Genomic DNA, 24146 nt, shown 5'->3' with positions numbered 1-24146 from the left:
GTAGATGTCTATGGGCTCCAGTGACCACTTAACACCAGGTGGGCTGTGAGCTCGTCCACACATCTAAGCAATAAAAAAAATAAAAAAAAAAGCAACCAATGCGTAAAATTATGCACAAAAACTGAAGTGGAAATGGGCTAGTCACATCGCGAGGCTAAGGATGAGAGATGGACCATAAAAATAGCATTCTGGAAAGGCCCACTAGGTAAAGGGAACAGAGGTAGACCATTGACTCGTTTGGAGGCCGGGATTATAAGGACAGCCGGTCCAAGCTGGAAAAAGATCGCACAGGACAGAAACAATTGGGCAACCTTGGAGAAGGCCAATACCAAATATGGAGTTTCTACATAAAACTACCAAAATGTATTAAATTAGTAAAGTGATCATATGTTAATAGCTGTTAGAGTATTTAGTAGGAAATAAAAGGCTTATTATTATTCTTATTATTATTTATATTTATTTAAAATCTTATTAATTACATAATATTTTTTAAAAAAGATATTAAAAATACAATTTTTAAGAAACACTATATAAAAATAGATTGCCGCTGATGGCGGTGTCTACGACACAAGCCACCAGTGGTTAGGACTCCAGAGTGAGAAACCTCCTCACAATGCGTGCAGTATCAAGGATAACTGCTTTCTGTATTAGGCCCTTAACCCAGCTGGATAACGAAAGTTTCTTAAGATGTTGATCGAAACTTTTCGCCATCAAGCCGTGTACCGACACAACTATTCACCGTGGAAGTCAATCGTGAACATTTGTTGAGTACGTATTTCATTACAAAAATTGGTACCCGCCTGCGGGATTCGAACACCGGTGCATCGCTACACACGAATGCACCGGATGTCTCATCCTTTAGGCCACGACGACTTCGAATTTCGACTATTAATTGCTACTTTTATTCTTTTCGTGTTTCAGTGACCTGCCTATCCGACTTCAACGCTTGTGCGTTAAGCTGTAAAACAGAGGAGAACGCGAGGATTATAGAAGTTAGTATTCGTTTATTAAAAAAATCATCGTAAAATATTTTAAGCTGTATAGCGGTTGAGCCCACGTGGTTTGGTGTCATAGCCTTGCCTATATCTATATATCTATCTGCAACGCAAGTACTCAAGCGTTTCAATTTGAAGGCTGAGATGCCTATACTTTTTACTGCTCTAGATGGGCAGACTAGACTCTATTCCAATTACGAAGTCCCATGAGACAGATGTTATTATTATATTATTGTGTGTGTGAATTAATTGTATAATGATTTAGATTGACTGTGTATTTTTTAAATGATGTTTAAGGCCATGAAAAAAAAAAGATTATTATTTCAAACTAGCTGACCCGGCAGACGTTGTAGTGCCTCAATCGATAAATAAATGACCTAAACTTTTGTATAAAATAAACTTAAAACAAAGAAAAGGAATCGGTCCGACGGGGGACGACACATCAAAGGATAAACAAAATTGTTTGTTTTTATTTAATTCCGAGCATTTTCATATTTATTCACCTTTTAAACCTTCTCTGGACTTCCACGAATAATTCAATTCCAAAAGTTAGCCAAATCGGTCCAGCCGTTAACGAGTTTTAGTGAGACTAACGAACAGCAATTCATTTTTATATACTTATATAGATAGATTAAGTATTATTGTGTTAGGAAATTGTTATTTGAATTGAGCAGTGTGCTTAGTGCGAGTTTTTTAACGGTCTCGATAACGTAAAAGTTAACTGAAATATGTATACAATTGGAACGTTTGCCTAAGTTTGCCGCTAGGGGCGCTGCTCTGTAGAATACATTAAACGTCTCACGCATTAACACCATTACATTCCCGATCCTGCGGAAAGAATGGAAAGCAGTCGACGTCGCCTAAAACACGTCATCTCGGATCCTCCCGATCCGCTAACGGTGCTTCTAGGTACTTCAAGCACCGGTCACCGTTCTCGTCGAACCCGTCGCTTGCGACAAAGGGCTCGACGAGTAAATTAACTCTCAGACACAGCCCACTGAGTTTCTCGCAGGATCTTCTCAGTGGGTGGCGTTTCCGATCCGGTGGTAGATTCTGCGAAGCACGGCTCTTGCTAGGGTTCGTGTTAGCATCGTCGTCAGGTTTGAGCCCCGTGAGCTCACCTACTAGTTACGGTTACGCTGGAATAGCCTCTCTAGGCTACCAGCTTATGTAGGAAAAAAATACACCAGTAGAACTCACGTGTAAATGCATTCTGGGATTGGTGTAGTGTGGACTTTAAGCATTTGTAGATTGAACCGGACTATTTTTAACAGACTTCAAAAAAGGAGGAGGTTCTCAATTCGACTGCTTCATAACTTTTGACTGGGTGAATCGATTTTGGTGATTCTTTTTTTATCAGAAAGCTGACGCTTCCCGTGTGGTCCCATTTCAATTTAGTCCAGTTCTGATAATGGTATCTCTGAGAAAACCATATAAGTCTTAAATTTGCATTAAGTACGTGCGCGACAAATAGATGAATAACTCAATATCACGCCAACCGATTTCGATGATTATTGTTTTTAGTGTATATTAATTTGTTTTGGAATATCTTTCTTTTTTTTCTATTTGAAGTCTGTTTTTGTTTAAACATGTCTATTTACAATTAACTTATTATTGTTGTTGCTTAGATGGATGGACGAGCTCACAGCTCACCCGGTGTCAAGTGGTTACCGGAACCCATAGACATCTACAACGTAAATGCCTTGCCCACCTTGAGACATGAGTTCTAAGGTGTTCAGTAATTACGTGAAAATCATTTTTGCAGGTGGAAGCATTGGCTCAAGGATTTAGACCCACACCGGCCTGCACAGCTGTTACGGAAGTGGACCAAAACGATCCTTGTGAGTCTAATTTTAATTTCGAATAACCAGATTAATTGTTATTGTATAGAAATTGGTAAGTTTTTACTTCACTATGCTTTGAGGAGAAAATAAGACTTTCTATTGCGATGCATGATTCCTTCTTTTTTTTTTAATGCTATATGGACGAGCTCACAGCCCATCTGATCTTAAGTGTTTAAGGTACTCTTTAGACATCTGCAGTGTAAATGCGCCAACCACCTTGAGATATAAGTTCTAAGGTCTCAAGTATAGTTACAACGGCTGCCCCAGCCTTCAAACCGAAACGCATTACTGCTTCACGGCAGAAATAGGCAGGGTGGTGGTACTTACCCGCGCGGACTCACAAGAGTTCCTGCCACCAGTAATAATAGCTTTTCGTTTCATTGTTTCAGTGTATCCGCCGCCAGTTTTGTCCTATGCTGTCTACATTGCGGTCATTGTGGTATTGTTCGTTCAGCTCGCTTTCGGCTTAGTGGCTGCCTCTCTGGCCATTTTGAACGCAACGAAGAACCCCACCGAACCGATCTTCGGGTTACCAGGTAAGATCGTTTTTTTGGTATACTTTGCACTCAATACCACTTGAGTTTTATTTTTTTATTTTTTATTGCCGTATAAGCAGATGAGCATACGGCCCACCTGATGGTGACTGGTTACCGTCGCTCATGGACGTCAGCAACGACAGGGGTAAAGCCAAGCCGCTGCCTACCGTAAAAAGTCCACAAAAGTCGAGTATTGTGTGTTTCGGCTATCTCACAATAGATAACGTTGAACTCATCGAGCGTTCTAGAGGTTCTAGAGGTCTTGATATTCGTTCGGCTATTCGGCGGTAGATGGCGCTACTCTTACCGGCGTAACAATATATAGAAGTAAATGACAGATGTCACCTCAATTATAGATGCAATCGACAGTGCAATAGTTGACATCTTGAAAGTAGAAGAGTAAGAATAATTGAATAAAAATACAGTGATCAAATTTTAATAAATATGAAATTCAGATTAAATTCTTTTTCACTAGGTAACAAACGTTTTAATGTCTACACTAATTAGAAAAAAAAGTCATTTGAAGGTTTTGACCTGACAACGTCTTATAGTTCGATAAAGCCGGCTGCACGCACGAAAAAACATGACTCATGCGGCGTTACCTCGCTCTGAGGCGTTCCATTTAAGGCTTGAAGTGCAAGCGAGAGCGCGCAACGAGCGTCAAAGAGGCACGATCGGCCTCCGCGTTCGGCAGCGTTCGATATCTGTCTCTCTCCTACTTGAGTGAGCGATGCATCCGCGCCGACAGCTGCTATACAATAATACATTTACATGTTTTCGTCAAGTATGAAGTTCAGTGAAAAGTGAATGTGGTGTCAATTGTTTATGGCAACGATAATTGCGATAATTGAAAAATGAAACCATTCCATCAGTATTTTCTTATGACGTTGTTACGTTCAACTATTGTCAGTAAACCGACTTTACAGACAACCGATTTTATTTGTTTTTCCCTGTGAACCGGTTTCGTGGACGGAACATGAAGCGTGTATCATTTTTTCCAGGGTGTCTTTGGGCAAATGTCTTAACTGCACTACTTGGCTCGATTGTTTTGCTGATCTTCGGCATATACTGGCTGGTGTCAGGCTTGAAGGACCATCTGGCCATATCGTATATAGCGCTGGGTCTTTTCGTCCCAGGTCCAAGCTTAGGATACTCTTATTGGTAAGTCTTTCAGTTTGTGGTACTGGATACTCCTGAGTTTAAGTTGTTACGTTCGCTTATAGGTATGAGGCCAAACTCATTTGCAATCAATCAAAGACCCTTTGAATTGCACAATTACTTCGTCAATTAAACAGACATGACGGTCGTAGTTGTCAGTGTGGACTTACATTAAGGCCCTTTCACCAATAATTCTGCAAATAATGATTATTGCAACAATAATTATGCGAATCAGAGACTGATATACATACTTAATTATTTATTTGTTTAAAAAAGTACTGCCGCATCACAAACATCTAACATTGAAAAGAAACTTAAACTATTTAATTTATGGCCTGATGCATGTGACAACAATGGCGTACCTAACATTGGCAATTCATCGGCTCGAAAATGGAATACAATAATAAAAAAGACGTGTGGCACTCGGGGACTGCCGCGGTAAAGCTATTGCAAAGCATTTTTTATCAACTTTGCAATTACAAGTAGACAATAATAATTTCATATTAAAACAATAATAAAAATAAGACCACGCTATATTTATAAACATTAACAAAAGCAAAACATTAACTGTCCCCTTTACACTCATAAGCTAGACCGCGTGAGAGAGAGATGGGCAGACTTTTCATGATGATCATGCAGTGCGACGTCACGTCGCGCGCTTATTCACAAACACTACACCAGCGCAACGCGTGAATGTGTTGAACGCGAGCTACACAGTAGGCGTAGTGGTGGTGTCAGGTTATTTTCGTTACGGAATTTCTTAATTCAGTCGCAGTCAAAAAACAGTACAATTTGTTGAAATATTAATAAAAATGTCTAATAAACGTCATATCATATCAACAAGCAGTTTCAGCCGCAGTCAAAAAACAGTACTATTTGTTGAAATATTAATAAAAATGTCTAATAAACGTCATGTCATATCAAAAAGCAGTGAACAGTATACTTATATACAACAGTATACTTATACATACATTTAAATTCTTAACTTAACTTAACACCCAGATATAGATCAAACAAATATGCTTATCACTAGAATGCTGGCCAGATTTGGGAATCGAACCTACAACCTTCAGCCCAGCAATTAAGAGCACCAACTACCGCACCATCGATCCAGTCAAACTTGTGAAGCTATTTATTACCATTGGTATATTTAGATTTTATTGTTTCAGGATCCTGATAACTTCAGTATTGTGCAATCTGATAAACGTTTGTCTGATACGTCTAAGATCGTACCTGTTAGAAAGAGATCCGCCACCGCCAACCATTAAAGTCGACAATCATTCCGACGGCACTATATTTCTATATTAATATTATCTACCTTACTCATAAATTTATCATTAAGAACTCTCCAATAAAGAAATTTAGGAGATGGGTGGACGATATTAAGACAGTTGCGGGAAGCACATGGACCAGAACAGCTGAAAATAGAAGCTCATGGAGGCAGTTGGAGGAGGCCTATGTCTATAATAGACAAACAGACAGAAACTAATAATAATTTAGGTACAAAAAAATCTTCCATAAAAATTAAAGTAATATTAATACCACTACTTAAAGCAATTATAAAAAAAAAAAATAATAAAATGAAATAATAATTGTATATGTAAAAAAAATATGTATTTGTCTGAATAAAGGCTTTATTATTATTATTATTAATTAAGAAAAAAGTTATGACCAAGCTAAATTTTGTTTTGTCTGCCATTATAATAAACTAATTCCGATGTGGTTGTTTCCCTAAAGACGTTTTAACTGTGTAAGCAATTAATGTGAACAAGTAAGTAAGCTGATCACGTTCCATTGTGACTATCACTAATTGTATGAAGAATTGCTAGTGGGTTTGCCAAGAATTTTCTTTCAGACGACGAAAAAGAATTGTGTCGAAATCGATCGAGCCGTCCTCAAAAGATACTACGCTATACATGTGGCGATTGATTTTTTTATATGGATTTTTGAAATGACACATTTTTTGAAATAATTATGTGCAATTTGTAAAGAAGGTTACAGTACTCGGCAATAAATATTGCAAATCGATCTACAGAAAGAGAGAACCGGCTAATTTCAGCTTCATACTGTTATCTCTATCGCACATTAGCTGTGTGACGTTTATTATTATTATTTTTTATTTTTATTGCCCTTGTATACAGACGAGCATACGGCCCACCTGATGGTGAGTGGCTACCGTCGCCCATGGACTACAGCAATGCCAGGGGCAGAGCCAAGCCGCTGCCTACCGCTAAAACATTACCGCTACGCTTTTTAATACACTGAGATAGTGCTTCTTATTTCTAGCCTCCATAATTGTATGATAGGTACCGCCACAAGGTTAATATAGAACTTCAAGCTTCAAGAAAAATACTTTAAAGATTACAACATATTATTATCATCATTATCTTGCTTTTCTCCCAGTTACTTGGGGTCGACGCAACATGTTTTCTCCTTTCATATTCTTCTATCATATACCATTTCTTCGCTCACTCCCCTCTTACCCATATCGTCTTTTACGCAATCCATCCATTTCTTCTTAGGTCTACCTCTTCCTCTATATCATTCCACATTCATGGTTAACATTTTCTTACCAACCTCATTTTCATTTCGTCTCATGACATGTTCATACCATCCCAAACGCACACTTCTCAGCTTCACTGTCACAGGTGCCACTTTCAGACTTCCTCTAACATATTCGTTCCGTATTCTATCCATTCTCGTTACTCCATACATCCATCGCAACATTCGCATCTCTGCTGCATGCAATCGCCTTTCATCAGCCACTTTAGCGGTCCAACAAGCCGATCCATACAAAGATTTTTTAAGATAACTTAAAGATTACATATGTATAAAATAATCCGTGTACAAGCGAGTTTAGTTAAGAATAGATGCGTGCTTATTATTAAGATGTCGAGATTTATCCCCGTCATTTTATATGTTGTTACACTCGCGAAATAAGTAAAAGTATAAGCTCTTTTTTTTTGTTTACGCATAAGTATACTTATTTAAGTAATTTTGTTGAATTTAATACTTGAATTAGTTTTAAGATAATATATTAATAATATCGATACTTCTGTTAGTTTTATATATGTAAATTAGTGTTATAGGTTTTTAAAGAAATATACGAGATTTTTATTATTCTTTGTTTTTATTAAGTTTCCATTATTAATCGATTATAATATACCTACACAATGGCATCGACAACGATATGGGTGCTGAGATTCCGCCATTCTGCTCAATTCTGCTGTGAAGCAGTCCTGCGTGGGTTAAAGGGTGGGATAGACAATATTATTATACTTTTTATTGCTTAGATGGGTGGATAAACTCACAACCTGTTGTTAAGTGGAGCCCATGGACATCTACAACGTAAATGCGCCACCTACCTTGGGATATAAGTTTTAAGGTCTCAAGTTTAGTTACAACGGCTGCCCCACCCTTCATATCGAAACGCATTACTGCTTCACGGCTGAAATAGGCAGGGCGGTGGTACCTACTTGCGCGGACTCAAAAAAGGTCCTGTCACCAGTAATAATATACGATGGAATTGAGTCTACGACCTCATATCTTGAGAAGGGTCCCGGTCTTTCACATATAACATAGGCGGTTTGTGAGATGGGGAATGAGGAGTGGCCGTTGACTTGGTTACCAGTCTTGGAGCAACTCTGGACAATTCTTCGGAGAAGACAGTGATCACAAGCACTAGCGAATAGAGATTATGCAGATCACTGTTTCTCTATTTTTAAATTAAAAAACAAAACAACGCAGCATTTGTGAAATTCAAATAAAACACATCCCATCCCTTCGTGTGACATTAACATAGAAATGAGAAAAAATTCGTTACAAAACTTTTTAATAATTGTAATCAAAGTTTATTATTTGTGTGCGTGGATTTTGTAACTACGCTAGACAGTAACGTAAAATGGATTTTCAGTTTTTGGCTCTAGTCCATACAATGTGGATATTTTATTATATTAAAATCATGTTTATTGGATAGCAGTATTTCTGGTTGGGTGCATTCTGAGAGCGCACTGATAAGTGCTAAATGTCTATTTATTTCTCGAAGTAGACCATCATCATCATAAGCTTATGGAACATTGCTTGCTAGACATTATTGCTGGTGGTAGGACCTCTTGTGAGTCCGCACGGGTAAATACCACCACCCTGCCTATTACTGCCGTGAAGCAGTAATGCGTTTCGGTTTGAAGGGCGGGGCAGCCGTTGTAACTATACTGAGACCTTACAACTTATATCTCAAGGTGGGTGGCGCATTTACGTTGTAGATGTCTATGGGCTACAGTAACCACTTAACACCAGGTGGGCTGTGAGCTCGTTCACCCATCTAAGCAATAAATAAGAAAGGCATCCCCAAAGCTCGCCATAATGACCGGTCCCAAGCTGCCTGTACCCAGCCGACTCTTGCAACCTTTAGCAGGTTGTCGGTCTAGCTCAAGGGAGGTCTACTCACGCTGATTTTTCCAGTGCTCGGTTCTCACCTAAGATCTTTTTATCTCCAGCGTCCATCTGTTCTTCGAACAATATACACTGCCCCTGCCACTTTAATCTCGCAATCCCTCGGGGTATTGCGCTTACCATAGCTCTGTCCACAATCTCCCATCTCCTGGTCATAATTGTATATAGCACAAAATCTAGTGAGACAAACTACTGTACAATAAAATGCAGACTACCACTTCGTGTCTGTGCTTTGACCCGATCTGTCTATTTAACTTTATTTTTATAATAGATAATATTTTCAGATTCAACCTATGTTTTAGTTTAAATTCTAAAGTTACTGCCTGTTTATTTTCTTCTACGTATGCTTCAGCCTTAAGAGGCTATTTCAGCTTTTCCTTGACGTGTAGGTGAGCTCACGGGGCTCAAACCGGGTGTGTTGCCAACACTGGCCCTAGCCAGAGCAGTACTTTGCAGAATCTAGCACCGGATTAGAAACGTGACCCACTGAGAAGATTCGGCGAGAAACTCAGTGGGGTGTGCCTATGAGTTAATTTACTCATCGAGCCCTTCGTCGCAAGCGACGGGTTCGGTGAAGACGGTAACATACTCCCTCATTAGCTACCAATTTTTCTGCTTTTTTTTATTGCCCTTGTAGGCAGGCGAACATACGAACCACCTGATGGTGAGTAGTTGCCGTCCCCCATGGACTTCAGCAATGCCAGGGGCAGAGCTAAGCCGCTGCCTACCATTTTGAAACGACTGTGACTGAAATGAGGCGCATAATAAAATATTCGAAAGAGTCCTTAGCGACAGCGATACAGCCCTACCACTGCAAATTTCTATAAGCATCGGTACCTAATCATGGCTGTCAGCTCGTTCACAAAAGTAAGCAATAAAAATATACAAAATTTATTGTAGTACTATATTTCTAATTTCAGTGGCGTACCCTAAATCAACGCTTCTCAAATTTTATAACGTCGTAAATTAATGTAATACCAAAACCACTTTCAAACTGCGGAATCGTGTTACAGCGAAAGTGCAATATCCGCCTAGGAGTGGATCGTATGCAAATTTGTGTTGGTACGTCTGACATGAATTGCAACTTGTGCTCCAAGTTACGAGATGAGCGCTACTTTGTCAAAAGATTCACAGAGTACTCGGCCGTAAGCATGGGCTTGGCATGCTCCTGGCATTACTGATGTCCAACAGCGACGCTAATCAGCATCTGGTGGAATGTCTTACTGGTAGTAGGACCTGTTCTGAGTTCGCACGGGTAGGTACTACCACCCCGCCCATTTCTGCCGTGAAGCAGTAGTGCGTTTCGGTTTGAAGGGCGGGGCAGCCGTTGTAACTATACTGAGACATTAGAACTCATATCTCAAGGTGGCTGGCGGCATTTACGTTGTAGATGTCTATAGGCTCCAGTAAACACTTAACACGAGGTGGACTGTGGGCTCGTTCAACCATCTAAGCAATAAAAAATATATATTCTCGTCTGTGCCAAGGTCCCATGTGGCGTTCAATTATCCATTGCATGATCAGCGCACATACGTCATATGCTAAGTATGGGCGTACTTACTACTACACTAGGACTTAGGGGAGCTAATCTTCGCCACAGTATCCAGTTATGCTCAGCCCGATAATTATTGTGTAAAAGAATGTTTTCATTTTTGTTTCTTCACAAAATACAAAAGTAATATATTTAGGTAGCCCTTTGGGAAAATAGCTTGCACTACATACCGTCACGATTGCCCGTAAATATTTCCATAAAAATAAGTATTGGCTTCTTTTTCAATTTTTTAGATTCAAATTTATTTTCTATTTTTTAGTTGGATTTTGTATAAAAGCGTATTTTTTTAGTTTTTTTTAAACTATTATTAATTTTTCATCTTTTAGATGAATTTCAATATTTTCAATAAAAAAAATTCATTTTTTTTTTCTTTTTTTTAAAATATTGAATTGTCATCAGTCCTTAATAAGTATACCCAATTTCGAGTTAATCCGACATTTTGAAGGGGGTCAAAATCATGTTCAAAGATTCCGCTACATAGTAACATACATACGTCTGAAGCTAATAAAAGCGTATTAAAAAGTCGCTGATTTCTCACAACTTAAGGCATCGTAAAGACCAGAGGCTCCCAAATTTGCGTCAGCCGACAGAAGGTCCGCGCCAATTTACGTCTAGTCATCAATCACTTTGCTTTAATCCCACCATGGCGTTTAAGGCTAAGTTAGCACTTTGAATTTTTTAAGATAAATTGTATTGGAAGTTACAGTTTAACGGCTGTCTGGTGTAGTGGTAAGTGATATGGTCACTACACAAGGGGGTCGTGGGTTCGAATCCCGCCAAGGGAAGATATTTGTATGATAAATATAAATGTCTTTTCCAGGGTTATGGGTGTATATTAAAATATATGTGTGTATAATAAAAATCTTACATTTATTTCCGTTATCTGGTACCTATTTATCACGGGACCAGTTAACGTTGCGTGATTGTTAGTAAATATTTATTATTTATTAAAAACAAAATAACAAACAAACTGTGTGCTTAAAGCTGTACTCTTTTGCAATTAACATTATGGAATATTAGCGAAAATATTATTATGTTCCCGTGAATGGTACAAAGGTTTTTTTTTGCTTCAGAATTTAGAATATCTTTATAATTTTTTTCATAAGCAGAAGAGTTCAAGTTTAAAGCCTACGGAATCGCGTACAGGAATCAGGAAGGTCACTATACTCTATTCCAATTACGAAGTCTCTTTTGACACTTCTTAGAATGTAACTCTTCACGTTTGGCATAGTTTGAAATAACTAGAGGTCCCGCAGTAGTCGAAATTCGACTATAATTAATTGGAATTGTAAGTTTGTACACTATCATGATTGTATTTTATACTTCTATAATCACAAATTTCTTCAAGACTACACTATAAAAAATATGAACAAAGACAAACAATATCTAATCTATTCTCAATTTGACAACAGACGTCAAGAACAAAAGTTTGACAATAAATAGTATGCATGCGTGTGTGCGTCAAATACATGTTATGTAGTGTGTGTAATGTTTTATTTATTGATTTAAAGTATCTTTTATGCATTATTTAAAAAGAAAAATAGTATTGTGCACTTCTTCTATAAATTCTTTATAAGTGTAGAAAATTTCATACTCCTCCGTCCACGCAATTTTCGTAAAAAGGAATACAAAGTTTTTGCTTCACGTATTAATATATAGATAATAATAATTTTTTGTTCATGGTCGTAAATCAACATTTAAAAATACACAATCAATCTAAATCATTATATAATTAATTCACACACACAATAACATAATAATAAGATCTGTCGAACGGGACTTTCATAATTGGAATAGAGCATAGTTCCATCCCATGTCGTCCCACGTAGAAATATGAGTATTGAGAAATACAAACTGACCCTTAACCCTATACATATATCCAGTAAATATTTTGTCGGTTTAATCTCTATCTCGTGTTATCTAATTTCATATACAGTTTTAAATTAGATTTTCGTAACGGGATTTCGTATCTCATGAGTTTTCTTTGCAAATTATGTTAAATTAATGGCTGGTATCTAGATAATTTTAGAATTGAATAGCAAGTTCGTGTCTTTGATTTCGTGAAGGTTAAACTAATTTTAATATTTATTTAGGACTAGTTGACCAGGCAGACTTCGTAGTGCCTCAATCGAGAAATAAAAAATAAAAAAATAATTTACGAGCACTATTTTTTGCACTGCTTAGTAGACTATTGTTGCTATTTTAATTTTTTAAATAATGCACACTCAAGTTCTTTTTGATATTAATTTGTGTAACTGTAACTTCACGTTTTTTTGTTATATATTTAAGTTCGTAAGAAAACACAGTAACAAAACAAATATAAATGCAAACGTAAGCAGATTCTTAGTGAGACTAACGAACAGCAATTCATTTTTGTATATATAAATAAATAAATAAATAAATTAAATATTTACTAACAATCACGCCACGTTAACCGGACCCGTGATAAGTTCGTAAAGAACTTGTGTTACAGGTACCAGATAACGGATATAAATGTAAGATTTTTATTATACACATACATATATTTAATATACATCCATAACCCTAGAAAAGACATTTATATTTATCATACAAATATCTTCCCTTGGCGGGATTCGAAACCGCGACCCCCTTGTGTAGTGACCATGTCACTTACCACTACACCAGACTTTGGTTTAAAACGACTGCAAAGCGCATTCAGTGTTACTAGTATCTAGTATGAAAGTACACGAAGAAAAGCTAAGGGAATCGACAGGAAAATAGGGAGGGTGAATCGTGAAAAATTGCTTTTCTTTCAAGAAGCAAAGGCGCCCGTAAAGTGTGCGCTCGGCCGGGAATCGCGCACATATAGTATCAGAAATGCCACCTGCGGAGTCGTACTTGTCTGTCACGAGCTGCGGTTTCAATATGAGCGGGCTTATATTTTATTATTTCGATATACACAAATCACGAAGATGATCACGATAGACTTTAAGAAAACTGAACATGTAGTCTTAATGAACAGAAGAGCCCTGGGAAATGCACTAACCCAAATACTAAAATAAGAATATTATTACGCCGGTAAGAGTAACGCCATCTATCGCCGAACGAGTCGAACGATGTCGAAGGACCTAGAACGCTCGAGAAGTACAACGCCATCTATTGTCAGATACCGGGAACTACTACTAGAGATGTGTGGAATATTCTCGATAATTCTAGGGATGAGGTAGCGGCTATAAAAGTGTGGTAGAGATGGCACGCAGTCAGTCAGTGATCGGAACTACTCGAAGCAAAACAGTGAATGGATCACCTGAAGCAAAGCGGAACAAGCGAAATGAGAGTTTTAAAGTGTTTGTTGAGTGTTTTAAAGTGTTTGTGAAGTGTTTAAGTGTTCTAAGTGTTGAATATAGTTTTTAGTTATACTTTGGTGAAATTTTATTTATCCCGAACCCCAGCGCGTAACAATATATAATTATGTCGAAGAAACCACAATTATTAACACCATCGTCAGAGATCGTAGGGGCGAATACGGTGATCGAGCTAAGAGAAATATTGAGTACACCAATTTGTTGTCTTAGAATAATTTAGAAACCTTTTGACGTTAGCAAACGAAAATGAATGACAGTTCTTAGGACGGAGGCACCGCTCTTCAAGAAGGTTTGTTGGTTGGTTGGTAAGTGTGATGGCGTCTACGCGCCTCTATCGGCTAGGCTCTGTCGTAGCACGAAGTTAGCCGAGTTCCGACGATATAGCAATCGTGCTGCCATCTCTCGGGAATCGTACTGCGTTTCGTTTAACTACCAAACTGATGACCGTCTCCGACATATAATATTGATAATAAACGGGAACAAATCACGCACGGTCATCCGGTCCAATTTAGGATTAAATACCCAGACTAAGAGCAAACAAAATCTGTTTATCACACAAATGTTTGTCTGACGTCGAACCCACCCTCGAACTGCAATACCAAATCAGTGGAAGGGTTCACAAATTAATTTACTGCACATTTTCATTATGTACTCTCTTCAGATCTTGGTTTGTTCCTTGAATTTGGGTACAAAGGATAATGCGTTTCTCTCCATATAAACATGACCCGCGGATTTGTTTATGTACTTAGACCAGTCAATATCGCCCTGTAATGTAAAAGATACACTTGTGTTTGAAAGTCTATGGCGGAAAACCAATTAAGAGTTTACTTAAGACTTTTCATCCACTGAGTTTCTCGCCTAATTTTCTCAGTGGATCGGGATTCCGATCCGGTGGTAGATTCCCCGAAGCTCTTGCTAGGACTGATGTTAGAAAATTTTCTCAGTTTGAGCTCACCCACGCGTCTGAGAGTAGCTGAAATAGCTCCTAAAGGCTACCGGCGAATACTTTTCGCCTAAGCTTTTGTTCTTCATAAAACTTTCCACGCTTACATTCAAACCTCGGCTCGTATCACCGGGAGTCTTATAAATTTTGCAGAGAGGATTTTATCCAAAAATTGGCTCACGCACCCGGTCGTTATTCGTGCTCCCTGTGGATGCATTCGTGTGTCTCACTTGATATCTCCGACTTTAATTATCTATATTTAGCTGCGTGAAATTCCATGTGTGTATTTACTAACAATTATACACGGTTCCACTATTATAAACCACTTATACGTATTCCACTAGTATAAAAAATAGAATAGAGTCCAGAAGAATATCGCGCCTTATTTAGTGCAATGATTATTGACGCTAACAAAGTCGCTCATCTTAAAACAATAGGCCGAAGTCTCAAGCGTTTAGTACGTCTGTGACACTTTTTCGAACCGGAAAGCCTTACTGTTTCGCGGCTGAAATAGAAAATATACTGGTGTACATTCATGTGGACTTGCAATATATTTTACCATAAGTTATGGAATTTCATGGATTTTCTACTCCTTCATCATGGAAGTCCTTTGTTAGAACCTGTCAAGTATCTTATAAATCTCTAGATTAGATGGACCTTTTCTGAATCATTCCACAAAATTTGCTCGTAATGCCGCTATTGCAATCGTATGTAGTATGAATGTTGTTGTTTTCTTTTATTACTGTGTCCTAACTAATTTATTTTTAAGAAATCACTGTTACTAACATTTATATGGATGATTATCTGAAATAAAGAATCTATACTAATATTATAAAGAGGAAAGATTTGTTTGTTTGTTTGTTTCGAATAGGCTCCGAAACTACTGGACCGATTTGAAAAATTCTTTTTCCATTAGAAGCCGACATTGTCCCTGATGAACATAGGCTACTTTTTTTTAATTTTATTTTTTTGGTTTCATGTGTGTTTTAATGTTTCCGAAGCGAAGCGAGGGCGGGTCGCTAGTTTAATAATAATAATAAATACTTTTACCGTAGAACCGTGCCTTATATTTAATAATGGCGACTTAAAATTATTTTAAATCACTTTTCAATTTTTTTTTAAATTGCTTCTTCTTTAAATGAGTAATTATTACAAATGTATGCAATACCAAGCCAAAGTCAATTTACACGCATAAAAGTTACGAGTTTCATTCTGTTGATAACGTTTTTCAATTTCACCTTTTACGTTTACCCGGTCCAAATAACATCAATAACTGAGAGTGAATAAAAATTTTCGACAGAAAAGCTCAGTTTTCAATCACGAAAAAAAAAATTCTGATGGAAATTGAAATGAAAAAAAGAAAGTGATTTAAAACCACACGTCATCTGAATAGTTCGGTATAGAGGCGAACAGGTATCATATTAATACGTGAAGCAAAAACTTTGTATCCCTTTTTACGAAAATTGCGCGGGCGGAGGAGTATGAAATTTTCTACACTTATAGAGAATATAGAGAAGAAGTGCACAATACTAATATTTTTTTAAAATAATGCATAAAAGATACATTAAATCAATAAAGAAAACATTACACACACTACATACCATGTATTTGACGCACACACGCATTGTTTGTCTTTGTTAATATTTTTTATAGTGCAGTCTTGGGGAAATTTGTGATTATAGAAGTATAAAATACAATCATAATAGTGTACAAACTTACAATTCCAATTAATTATAGTCGAATTTCGACTACTGCGGGACCTCTAGACTGAATAGATCGGTGTAAAGGCGAACAGGTATCAGTTTAAAAAAATGCTGTCGGTTATATGAGACTGAATAACACTCGGCTGATATATCGATGTACGCTAGTGTGGGTTGACGAGCTCACGTCCCACCACTTAAGCGGTTACTGGAGTCCGTAGACATTAACAACATAAATGTCGCTACCCTGACAAATGAGTTCTAAGGTCTCAGTTTTTACAGTACAACGACTGCTCCACCCTTCAAACCGAAACGCATTACTGCTTCGCGGCAGAAGTAGGAGGGTGGTGGTACCTACTCGTGCGGGTTAAACTTAAACCACGATTCAACAGTAAATTGGCAATACAATATCTATTATATTGGCCTCTTTTTTGCCAACCTATTCGCTGGGAGTCTAAGAGGCTACTTCAGCTACGCCCAGACGGGTAAGTGAGCTCACGGGCTCAACCTGAGATAATTTGCTAACACTAGCCCTAGCAAGAGCAGTCCTTCTCGGAATTACTGGTGGTAGGACCTCTTGTGAGTCCGCGCGGGTGGGTACCGCCACCCTGCCTATTTCTGCCGTGAATGCGTTTCGGTTTGAAGAGTGAGGCAGCCGTTGTAACTATACTTGAGACCTTAGAACTTGTATCTCAAGGTGGGTGGCGCATTTACGTTGTGGATGTCTATGGGCTCCAGTAACCACTTAACATCTGGTGGGCTGTGAGCTCGTCCACTCATCTAAGCAATAAAAAAAAATCTACTACCGGATCGGAATCGCGACCGAGAAGATCCGGCGGGAAACTCAGTGGGCTGTGTCTATGGGTTAATTACACCGTACAACCGTACCATACCTTGAGTATGAGCAACGCAAATTATTTGAGATGACGAGGAATTATTTGAGATGATTCCATCATCTCGTTTTTACTATCGTACCGCCCGCCATCGGAGTAAAGTTCATCCATACTACCTGGAGCCACTGCGTTCATCCACAGTGCCATTTCAGATATATTTTTTGCCACGTACCATACGGCTTTGGAATAAGCTCCGCTCCATGGTGTTTCCCGAGCGCTATGACTTGTCCTTCTTCAAACGACGCTTGTGGAGAGTACTCAACGGTAGGCTTGGTTCTGGCCCTGGCATTGCTGAAGTCCATGGGCGACGGTAACCACTCACCATCAGGTGGGCCGTATGCTTGTCTGCCTACGAGGGCAACAAATAAAATAAAAAAATCTAAAACTAAATCGAGATGGGCGAAGCAGTGGACCGAAAAGTAGTCACATTATATGTCCAGTTTTTTCTCCGCGTGTAAATATGAAAGACGATATATCGTTCGTGAACGTTTTTGAAATCAATTAATCTTGACAGCGTTTGAGTTTTATCGGTCCTATCATCAAATCGATTCCGTATTCGATTTGGTTTACGTCAAAGCCAATCGATTTTAGCGGGCCGCGGATCTGCATCGGTAGCGCGTACCGTGCTGGTTTTGAAACAGAAATATTTATTATTGGCTTTTCGGCCGAAAACTCGCCCAGGTGGACTAAGCATTAATATTGAACCACGGTTGGAATGGTAAATAGTTTGTTTGACACAACACCATCATAATTCAGCTTTTTTTTTTCTATCTATGCTGATAGCCTTGAGAGGCTATTTCAGCTTCGTCCTAACATGTAGGTGAGTACACGGGGCTTAAACCGGAGGTGTTGCTAACACTGGCCTTAGCAAGAGCAGTGCTTTGCAAAATCTACCACCGGATCGGAAACGCAACCCACTGAGAAGATCCGGCGAGAAACTCAGTGGGCTGTGTCTGTGGGATAATTAATTAGAGTTATTAGGTTAATTAATAAGAACGATGACCGGTGCTTGAGGTACCTAAAAGCAACAGTCTAATTACGAATCCTCAAGTTCTTCGGGCACATCACTTGTAATGAGGTTTCCATTGAGCGGTTGGTGGTGCAAGGGAAAGTCGAGGGCAAAAGATCTCGCGGACGATCTCCAACACGATGGACCGACCTCATAAAATCTGTTATTCACTCCAACATAAATGTTTGCTCTCACTCTGCGAAACATCGTGCCACAAGGCGTCGCATCGCGAGAGCATCGGTATCGCAGGATCCGACTGATGCATGACCACGACCACTCTGTCAAGAGTGTACGAATAGGAAGAAGAAAAGCACCGTTAGTGGATCGAGACGATCCGAAATGACGTGTTTGGGGCGACGTCGACTGCTTTCCATTCTGAATAATTCAGCCATTTTGTCCCAAAATATTGAAAGCATACACGCAAACCTTTGTTATTTATAGTTCTTTGTATTCGCCGTAAAAGCCGTATCGGAATCTGTTGCGTGGTTTTGAAGAATACGCGGGGAGACAGACAAAGACAGACAGCGTCTTTGTATTAAACTATTTAGAGATTCGTTTGTTTGAAGAGACGTATTGTTAAGAGCTCGATCTTGTTTGTCTTTTAACAAAACAAAAAAAACCCACAAACCACACTTCAGTAATTTTTATTTAAGACAATTTAATTTAGTTACATTAAATTTCTGCACTCCCTGAATTCCCAAACTGTAGTGCGCGTGGTCTGAGTAATAACTTTTAACTTTGAAAATATAATGGACTTATCGAATGAGAATAATGAAATTATAAAATTATAATTTAAGTAGTCACTAGTGGTAGGACCTCTTGGGAGTCCGCACGGGTAGGTACCACCACCCCGTCTATTTCCGCCGTGAAGTTTATGCATTATAGTTGGTCAGCCCTTTATGCATTATAGGTTGGAGAATTGGCGGTAATTCCAATAGCAGATCCAATTTTTATTTTTTATTTTTAAAGTAATTTTGTTTTTGTTTTTTTTATAGAGTTCGCATGGGTAGGTACCACCACTCTGCATATTTCTGCCGTGAAGCTGTAATGCGTTTTGATTTGAAGGGTGGGGCAGTCCTTGTAACTATACTGAGACCTTAGAACTCATATTATCTCATGGTGGGTGGCATTTACATTGTAGATGTCCATGGGCTCCGTAACCACTTAACACCAGGTGGGCTGTGAGCTCGTCCATCCATCTAAGAAATAATTAAAAAAATATATATATGACGGCGCCAGGGATGGCTGAGCGGCAGTTCCGTCATCATTCGTATTCGGTAGAACTCAGTTTATTGCAATAAAAGTCAATAAAACCTTTTTAATACTAACTAGCAAACCCGGCGAACTCCGTTTCGCCACCAGATGGCTTCATTTTATGTAACATTTCGTTTGGTGATTAAAAGATGAAGATTTTTTTTTTTGTTTTATATTTGAAAAGGAAAATTTTTATTTCATTTCACAACAGTAATGAATTCATTTCGATTACAAAAATGAAGTGTTATTTAGTTGAACTTCTCTAAGTAAATGAAAGTGAATCCAAAGTAAATACTGAATCGAAGCGTTATACGTGTCCGCAAATTATCCGTTTCATTGAAGTGCTCTTTGGTAAACCACATTTTTTGTTTTTTGGTCTGACGTTAACACAAACAAAGCCGATGGCTTCCCAACTCGTGAACACGCAACGTATAACTGCCCATGTGAAAAACAATGATTTTCTAAATTTATCCCGCAAACACTAAGCGATTGGCCTTGCGACTTGTTAATTGTCATTGCGAACGCAAGGTGAACTGGAAATTGCAGTCGTTTGAAGTCAAACGGAAGATCAGTAGGAATCATTGGTATTCGAGGAATACATACATTTTCACCTGCGTACTTTCCGTTAATAATGGTTGCCTCAATCAAATTCGGCATAAGTCTTTTTACCGAAAGTCGAGTACCGTTGCAAAGTCGCGGTGGATTCAAATTACGCAATATCATAATAACTGTACCAACTTTGAGTTGCAAGTTATGTGGTGGAAATCCTGGCAACTCCAGAGAGTTCAAAAACTCCGTTGGATAATTTACTACATCATCGGGATTTGTTATGGAATCAACGGATTTGTATGTCACCAAATCGCCAGCAATTTTTGATTGAATGGTGAAATTCAGTGCGTGTACATCATTATTCTTTGCGGCAAGAATTGCTCGTTGACTTAACCAAGCATAATTCTGATAATTCTCACTAATGTTTGGGAAAACATTTTCAATAAGAGCTAATTGAGAGTCTACAAATCGGCAAAAGTCGTTGGTAAGAGTAATTAATCCAGATGTCGCATCAACTGGGACTTTTCCATTTCCAACAGCTAACAATTGTTTGGAAAATTGTGCAGCACTTTGATCATTTTGAAGTTGAACTCTCATATTAGTGGCTAGCGATAATGTTTTTACGTTATTCCATAAAGGTGATGCCTTCAGGCAAGCATTCAATTCATCTGCAGGCGTTCCACGGGGAATTACTGGCAACGTCTGCCTGAAATCGCCTGCCAACAATATCATCAAGCCACCAAAGATGTTGTTATTTCGCCGAAGATCCTTCAGTGTGAAGTTAAGTGCTTCAAGTGATTTCTTATGTGCCATTGTGCACTCATCCCAAACAATGAGCTTGCATTGCATCAACAATTTTCCCATTGCACTGGATCGGGAAATATTGCATGTTGGAGTATCAATTGTGTTTAAATTGAGTGGCAACTTAAGCGCAGAATGTGCAGTACGACCGCCGTCTAGAAGAGTCGCCGCAATTCCAGATGATGCTAACGCCAAAGCTATGTCACATCTTGATCGAATAGTGGCCAAAATCAATGAAATGACAAATGTTTTCCCTGTTCCTCCAGGTGCGTCCAGGAAGAATAGACCACCAGTATTATTGTCCACCGCTTGCATTAATGTTTCGTATACTTGTTTTTGCTGTTCATTCAGTAACGGCACATTATTTCGAACGAATTCCTGCAATGTATCAACATTGTATTGCAGCTCTCGATTTAATTCTTGGTTGAATGCATCGTGCATCGATCGATTTGGCGCAATCATTCCTACTTCAATCAGTAACTTGTTTGCAATAGTCAAGCATTGATCCTCAATCAGAATCAATCCTTCATTGTAGATTTCATCGGTTATTTGGATGTCAGGATTATTCGTTTGAATGCGCAAGCGATGCAAGATATCTTCACATATGTCGTCTTTGAATTTGTTCCATAACTGAATTGGTTGTGAAGGAAAACATGTGGTGATGATAATTGCGAACAGCGTTCGTATTTGGTACGCATTTGATGAAACAACTGAATCCGCAAGTGTTAAATCCCAATGAGAATCGTTCTCCAGCAAACCCAATAGTTGACATGCTTCTCGATATGTTTGGCATTGGTGGCCATTCACAGTTTTCAAATGCGCAAATGATTTTGGTCCACGTACATTTACCAGCAGCAGTCGCAAATAAAAACATTCGTCATTTCTAGGATGAACAGTATACATGCGACCTAGTGCATCAGTGGAAAACACCTGTGGCCAATCTGGAACTGGGGTTCCTTGTTTGCGACGTTGGAATTTCTTTGTTGATTGATTCCAAGTGTAATACTTGGGCATTTCAACGTACATCAGCGTCGCTGCGAATGGATCTGCTTCACACATTGCAAAGAAGCTAGTCAATGTTGTCGATGGTGGTCTTTCAGCTCGTTGTGCCGCATTAGCCTCAGTGAAGTAAACTCTTTGGCCATTTTCCAAATGCACTGCTAAATGTACAACTGTGGGATATCTTTCATGAATTTGAAATGACAATAATCGCCACAGTGCTTCATTAGTACTAACGTATCTGCCCATTTGGAAGTTACTGATTTCATCATTGGCATTTTCCGACGCAATACCAAACACAGCCATGTCGCTGCCTTTTGTGACGTACTTGCACAAATATTTGATTGATTTGGCCGAATGACAACTCTCAACGTTTGCATGTGTTTCGAAAATTCTTGATAGCAGCGGGCAATATGGTACAATGAATTCATTTCCGATCTCAATCTCTTGATTTTGAACTTTAACTTTGATAGTTCGACCATTATTTTCTTTTGAACGCCGACGATAAACTGGATATCCATCGTTCCCTGTGACTGTTTCAGCAACTAACGGTCGCGGATATCGTTTTGTGCACTTTCCATCAGCCATGCAAGGCGATAATGGATTTAATGCACCGCACGGTCCATGCACCATCTGTGTTGTCACAATGTCGTGTAGATGGGGATCAGTGACTGGATCAGGAATTTCAGCTGATATGATGTCATCCACTTCATTTGAATGTAATTTGTTCAGCAACCAAATTAGGATATGAGCATGCGGTAGTCCACGCTTCTGCCATTCCACAGAGTACATATAACAACGTGTGTCACCAAAAACTCGATACTTAGTAAGCACATCCATCATAACCTTGAGTTTTTGCTGAAATACTCTGGCGATTATGTCATGGCGATCTTGCGGTTTTTGGCCCGGTTCTAACTCACGTTCAATTTCCGTCCACTTCGGATTGCATGTGAACGTAATAAATAAATCCGGAGTTCCATAATTTCGCACGTACGTCATAGCGTCTTGAGCGTATTCGTGCATGTGGCGTGGGCTTCCGATATAAGATGATGGGAGAATCGTCAGACGTCCAATATTTTGAACATCACCATCTGAATGAATAGCATCACGCAAGTGTATATAGTCCTCAGATCGTAGCTTTGCCTGATTGAATCGGATGAACGCTAAACGTTCGGTCTCGACTTTGACATACATGTCGACAGCGAATTGCTGGAATAGCCGACGGCACTTCAGAATGACATTCTCCTCATGTGTACGAATCATCATACGATACGCATAGTAATTCATTGCGCTTAGATTTTTATTCGTTGATACGCCTGAAAATGCAAAATTAAATGAATTGTTAATGGAAACCAATAATAGCAATAATAGCAATAATTTGTGTGTGAATATTGTACCTGTAATTGGATCGACCATCTTCAACGTGATGTCGTATCCGTCTTGTCCTTGCCAATAAATGATTGGATATTGTAACGCATCGTACAAACGATGTGTCTCGTTTACACGATGCATGATATTGCTTCTTCGCTGAACGACAATGTCTCGCGATTTAGTTGGATCGCCAACAATAATAGCAGCAACATCATTAACGGTGGGTGCATTGAATCTTCGCACATGTTCCCCTGTTGGGGTACAATCCGCTCTTATGACAAATTTGTGCGTATCCGATGGCATTCGTTCCAATGCTGTTTTGAACATATTAACCACAGCATTATTAGCGTGAAAAAATGCTTGCAACTGTTCAATAATTCGTCTCTTTAACTGTTGTGTTCCCTGTATATTGCACCGCACATTCAGCTGATCCACCATCGACGAAATGAAATATATTTGCAGAAATTGATGCGGTTCATTTGGTGTTGGCACCATTGAACCATGCAAATGATATATTTGTCCTTGGATCTGTAATTGCAAACAATCATTTGTTGAAGAATACGGTGTAACTTCTGATCGTGTGATGGTGTAGTGTGTGGTGTATATGTAGTTGTTATGTGTTGCAATTCATTGTGTTGGTGTGAGTGATTGGTTATGTGTGTTGTATCTTTTACCTTGCAAGTCGGCATGAAGCCGCCTTCTCGAATGATATTAGCTCCAAAGGAAGTCATACGAAAGCAGTTATTGTATTCAAGGATGTGTTG

The 24146-nt window shown here is 38.8% G+C and overlaps 2 protein-coding genes across 2 annotated transcripts in view; one reads left to right on the top strand and one right to left on the bottom strand.

Annotated features, from left to right (window-relative positions):
* Positions 1-7653, top strand: part of LOC101739944 (uncharacterized) — a 28854-nt gene extending 21201 nt beyond the window's left edge. Inside the window, exons 3-7 of the mRNA XM_004922033.5 lie at positions 922-992; positions 2761-2836; positions 3229-3375; positions 4377-4536; positions 5703-7653. Of these exons, the coding sequence (XP_004922090.1) occupies positions 922-992; positions 2761-2836; positions 3229-3375; positions 4377-4536; positions 5703-5841 (593 nt within the window). The 3' untranslated portion in view covers positions 5842-7653. The remainder of the gene's footprint in view (positions 1-921; positions 993-2760; positions 2837-3228; positions 3376-4376; positions 4537-5702) is intronic.
* A 12088-nt stretch (positions 7654-19741) lies between these two features.
* Positions 19742-23656, bottom strand: LOC101746650 (uncharacterized). The gene is made up of 2 exons (XM_038020710.2): positions 23409-23656; positions 19742-23327 (listed from the first exon to the last, which is right to left on the bottom strand). Exons 1-2 carry the CDS (start codon positions 23521-23523, stop codon positions 19996-19998), a joined length of 3447 nt encoding a protein of 1148 aa, XP_037876638.2. The 5' UTR covers positions 23524-23656; the 3' UTR covers positions 19742-19995.
* Positions 23657-24146: the final 490 nt, after the last annotated feature.

This window comes from Bombyx mori, chromosome 26, assembly GCF_030269925.1.
Source record: "Bombyx mori chromosome 26, ASM3026992v2".
NCBI classification, from domain to species: Eukaryota; Metazoa; Arthropoda; class Insecta; order Lepidoptera; family Bombycidae; genus Bombyx; species Bombyx mori.
This window is presented reverse-complemented; position numbering and strand designations above follow the sequence as displayed.

Excerpts from the sequence above, each read along its gene's own strand:
- LOC101746650 (XM_038020710.2), bottom strand. The coding sequence starts at position 23,523 with ATGCATCGTGTAAACGAGACACATCGTTTGTACGATGCGTTACAATAT. Across the intron at positions 23,328-23,408 it reads GATGGTCGATCCAATTACAG|GCGTATCAACGAATAAAAAT; the intron begins GTACAATATTCA and ends TTGCATTTTCAG.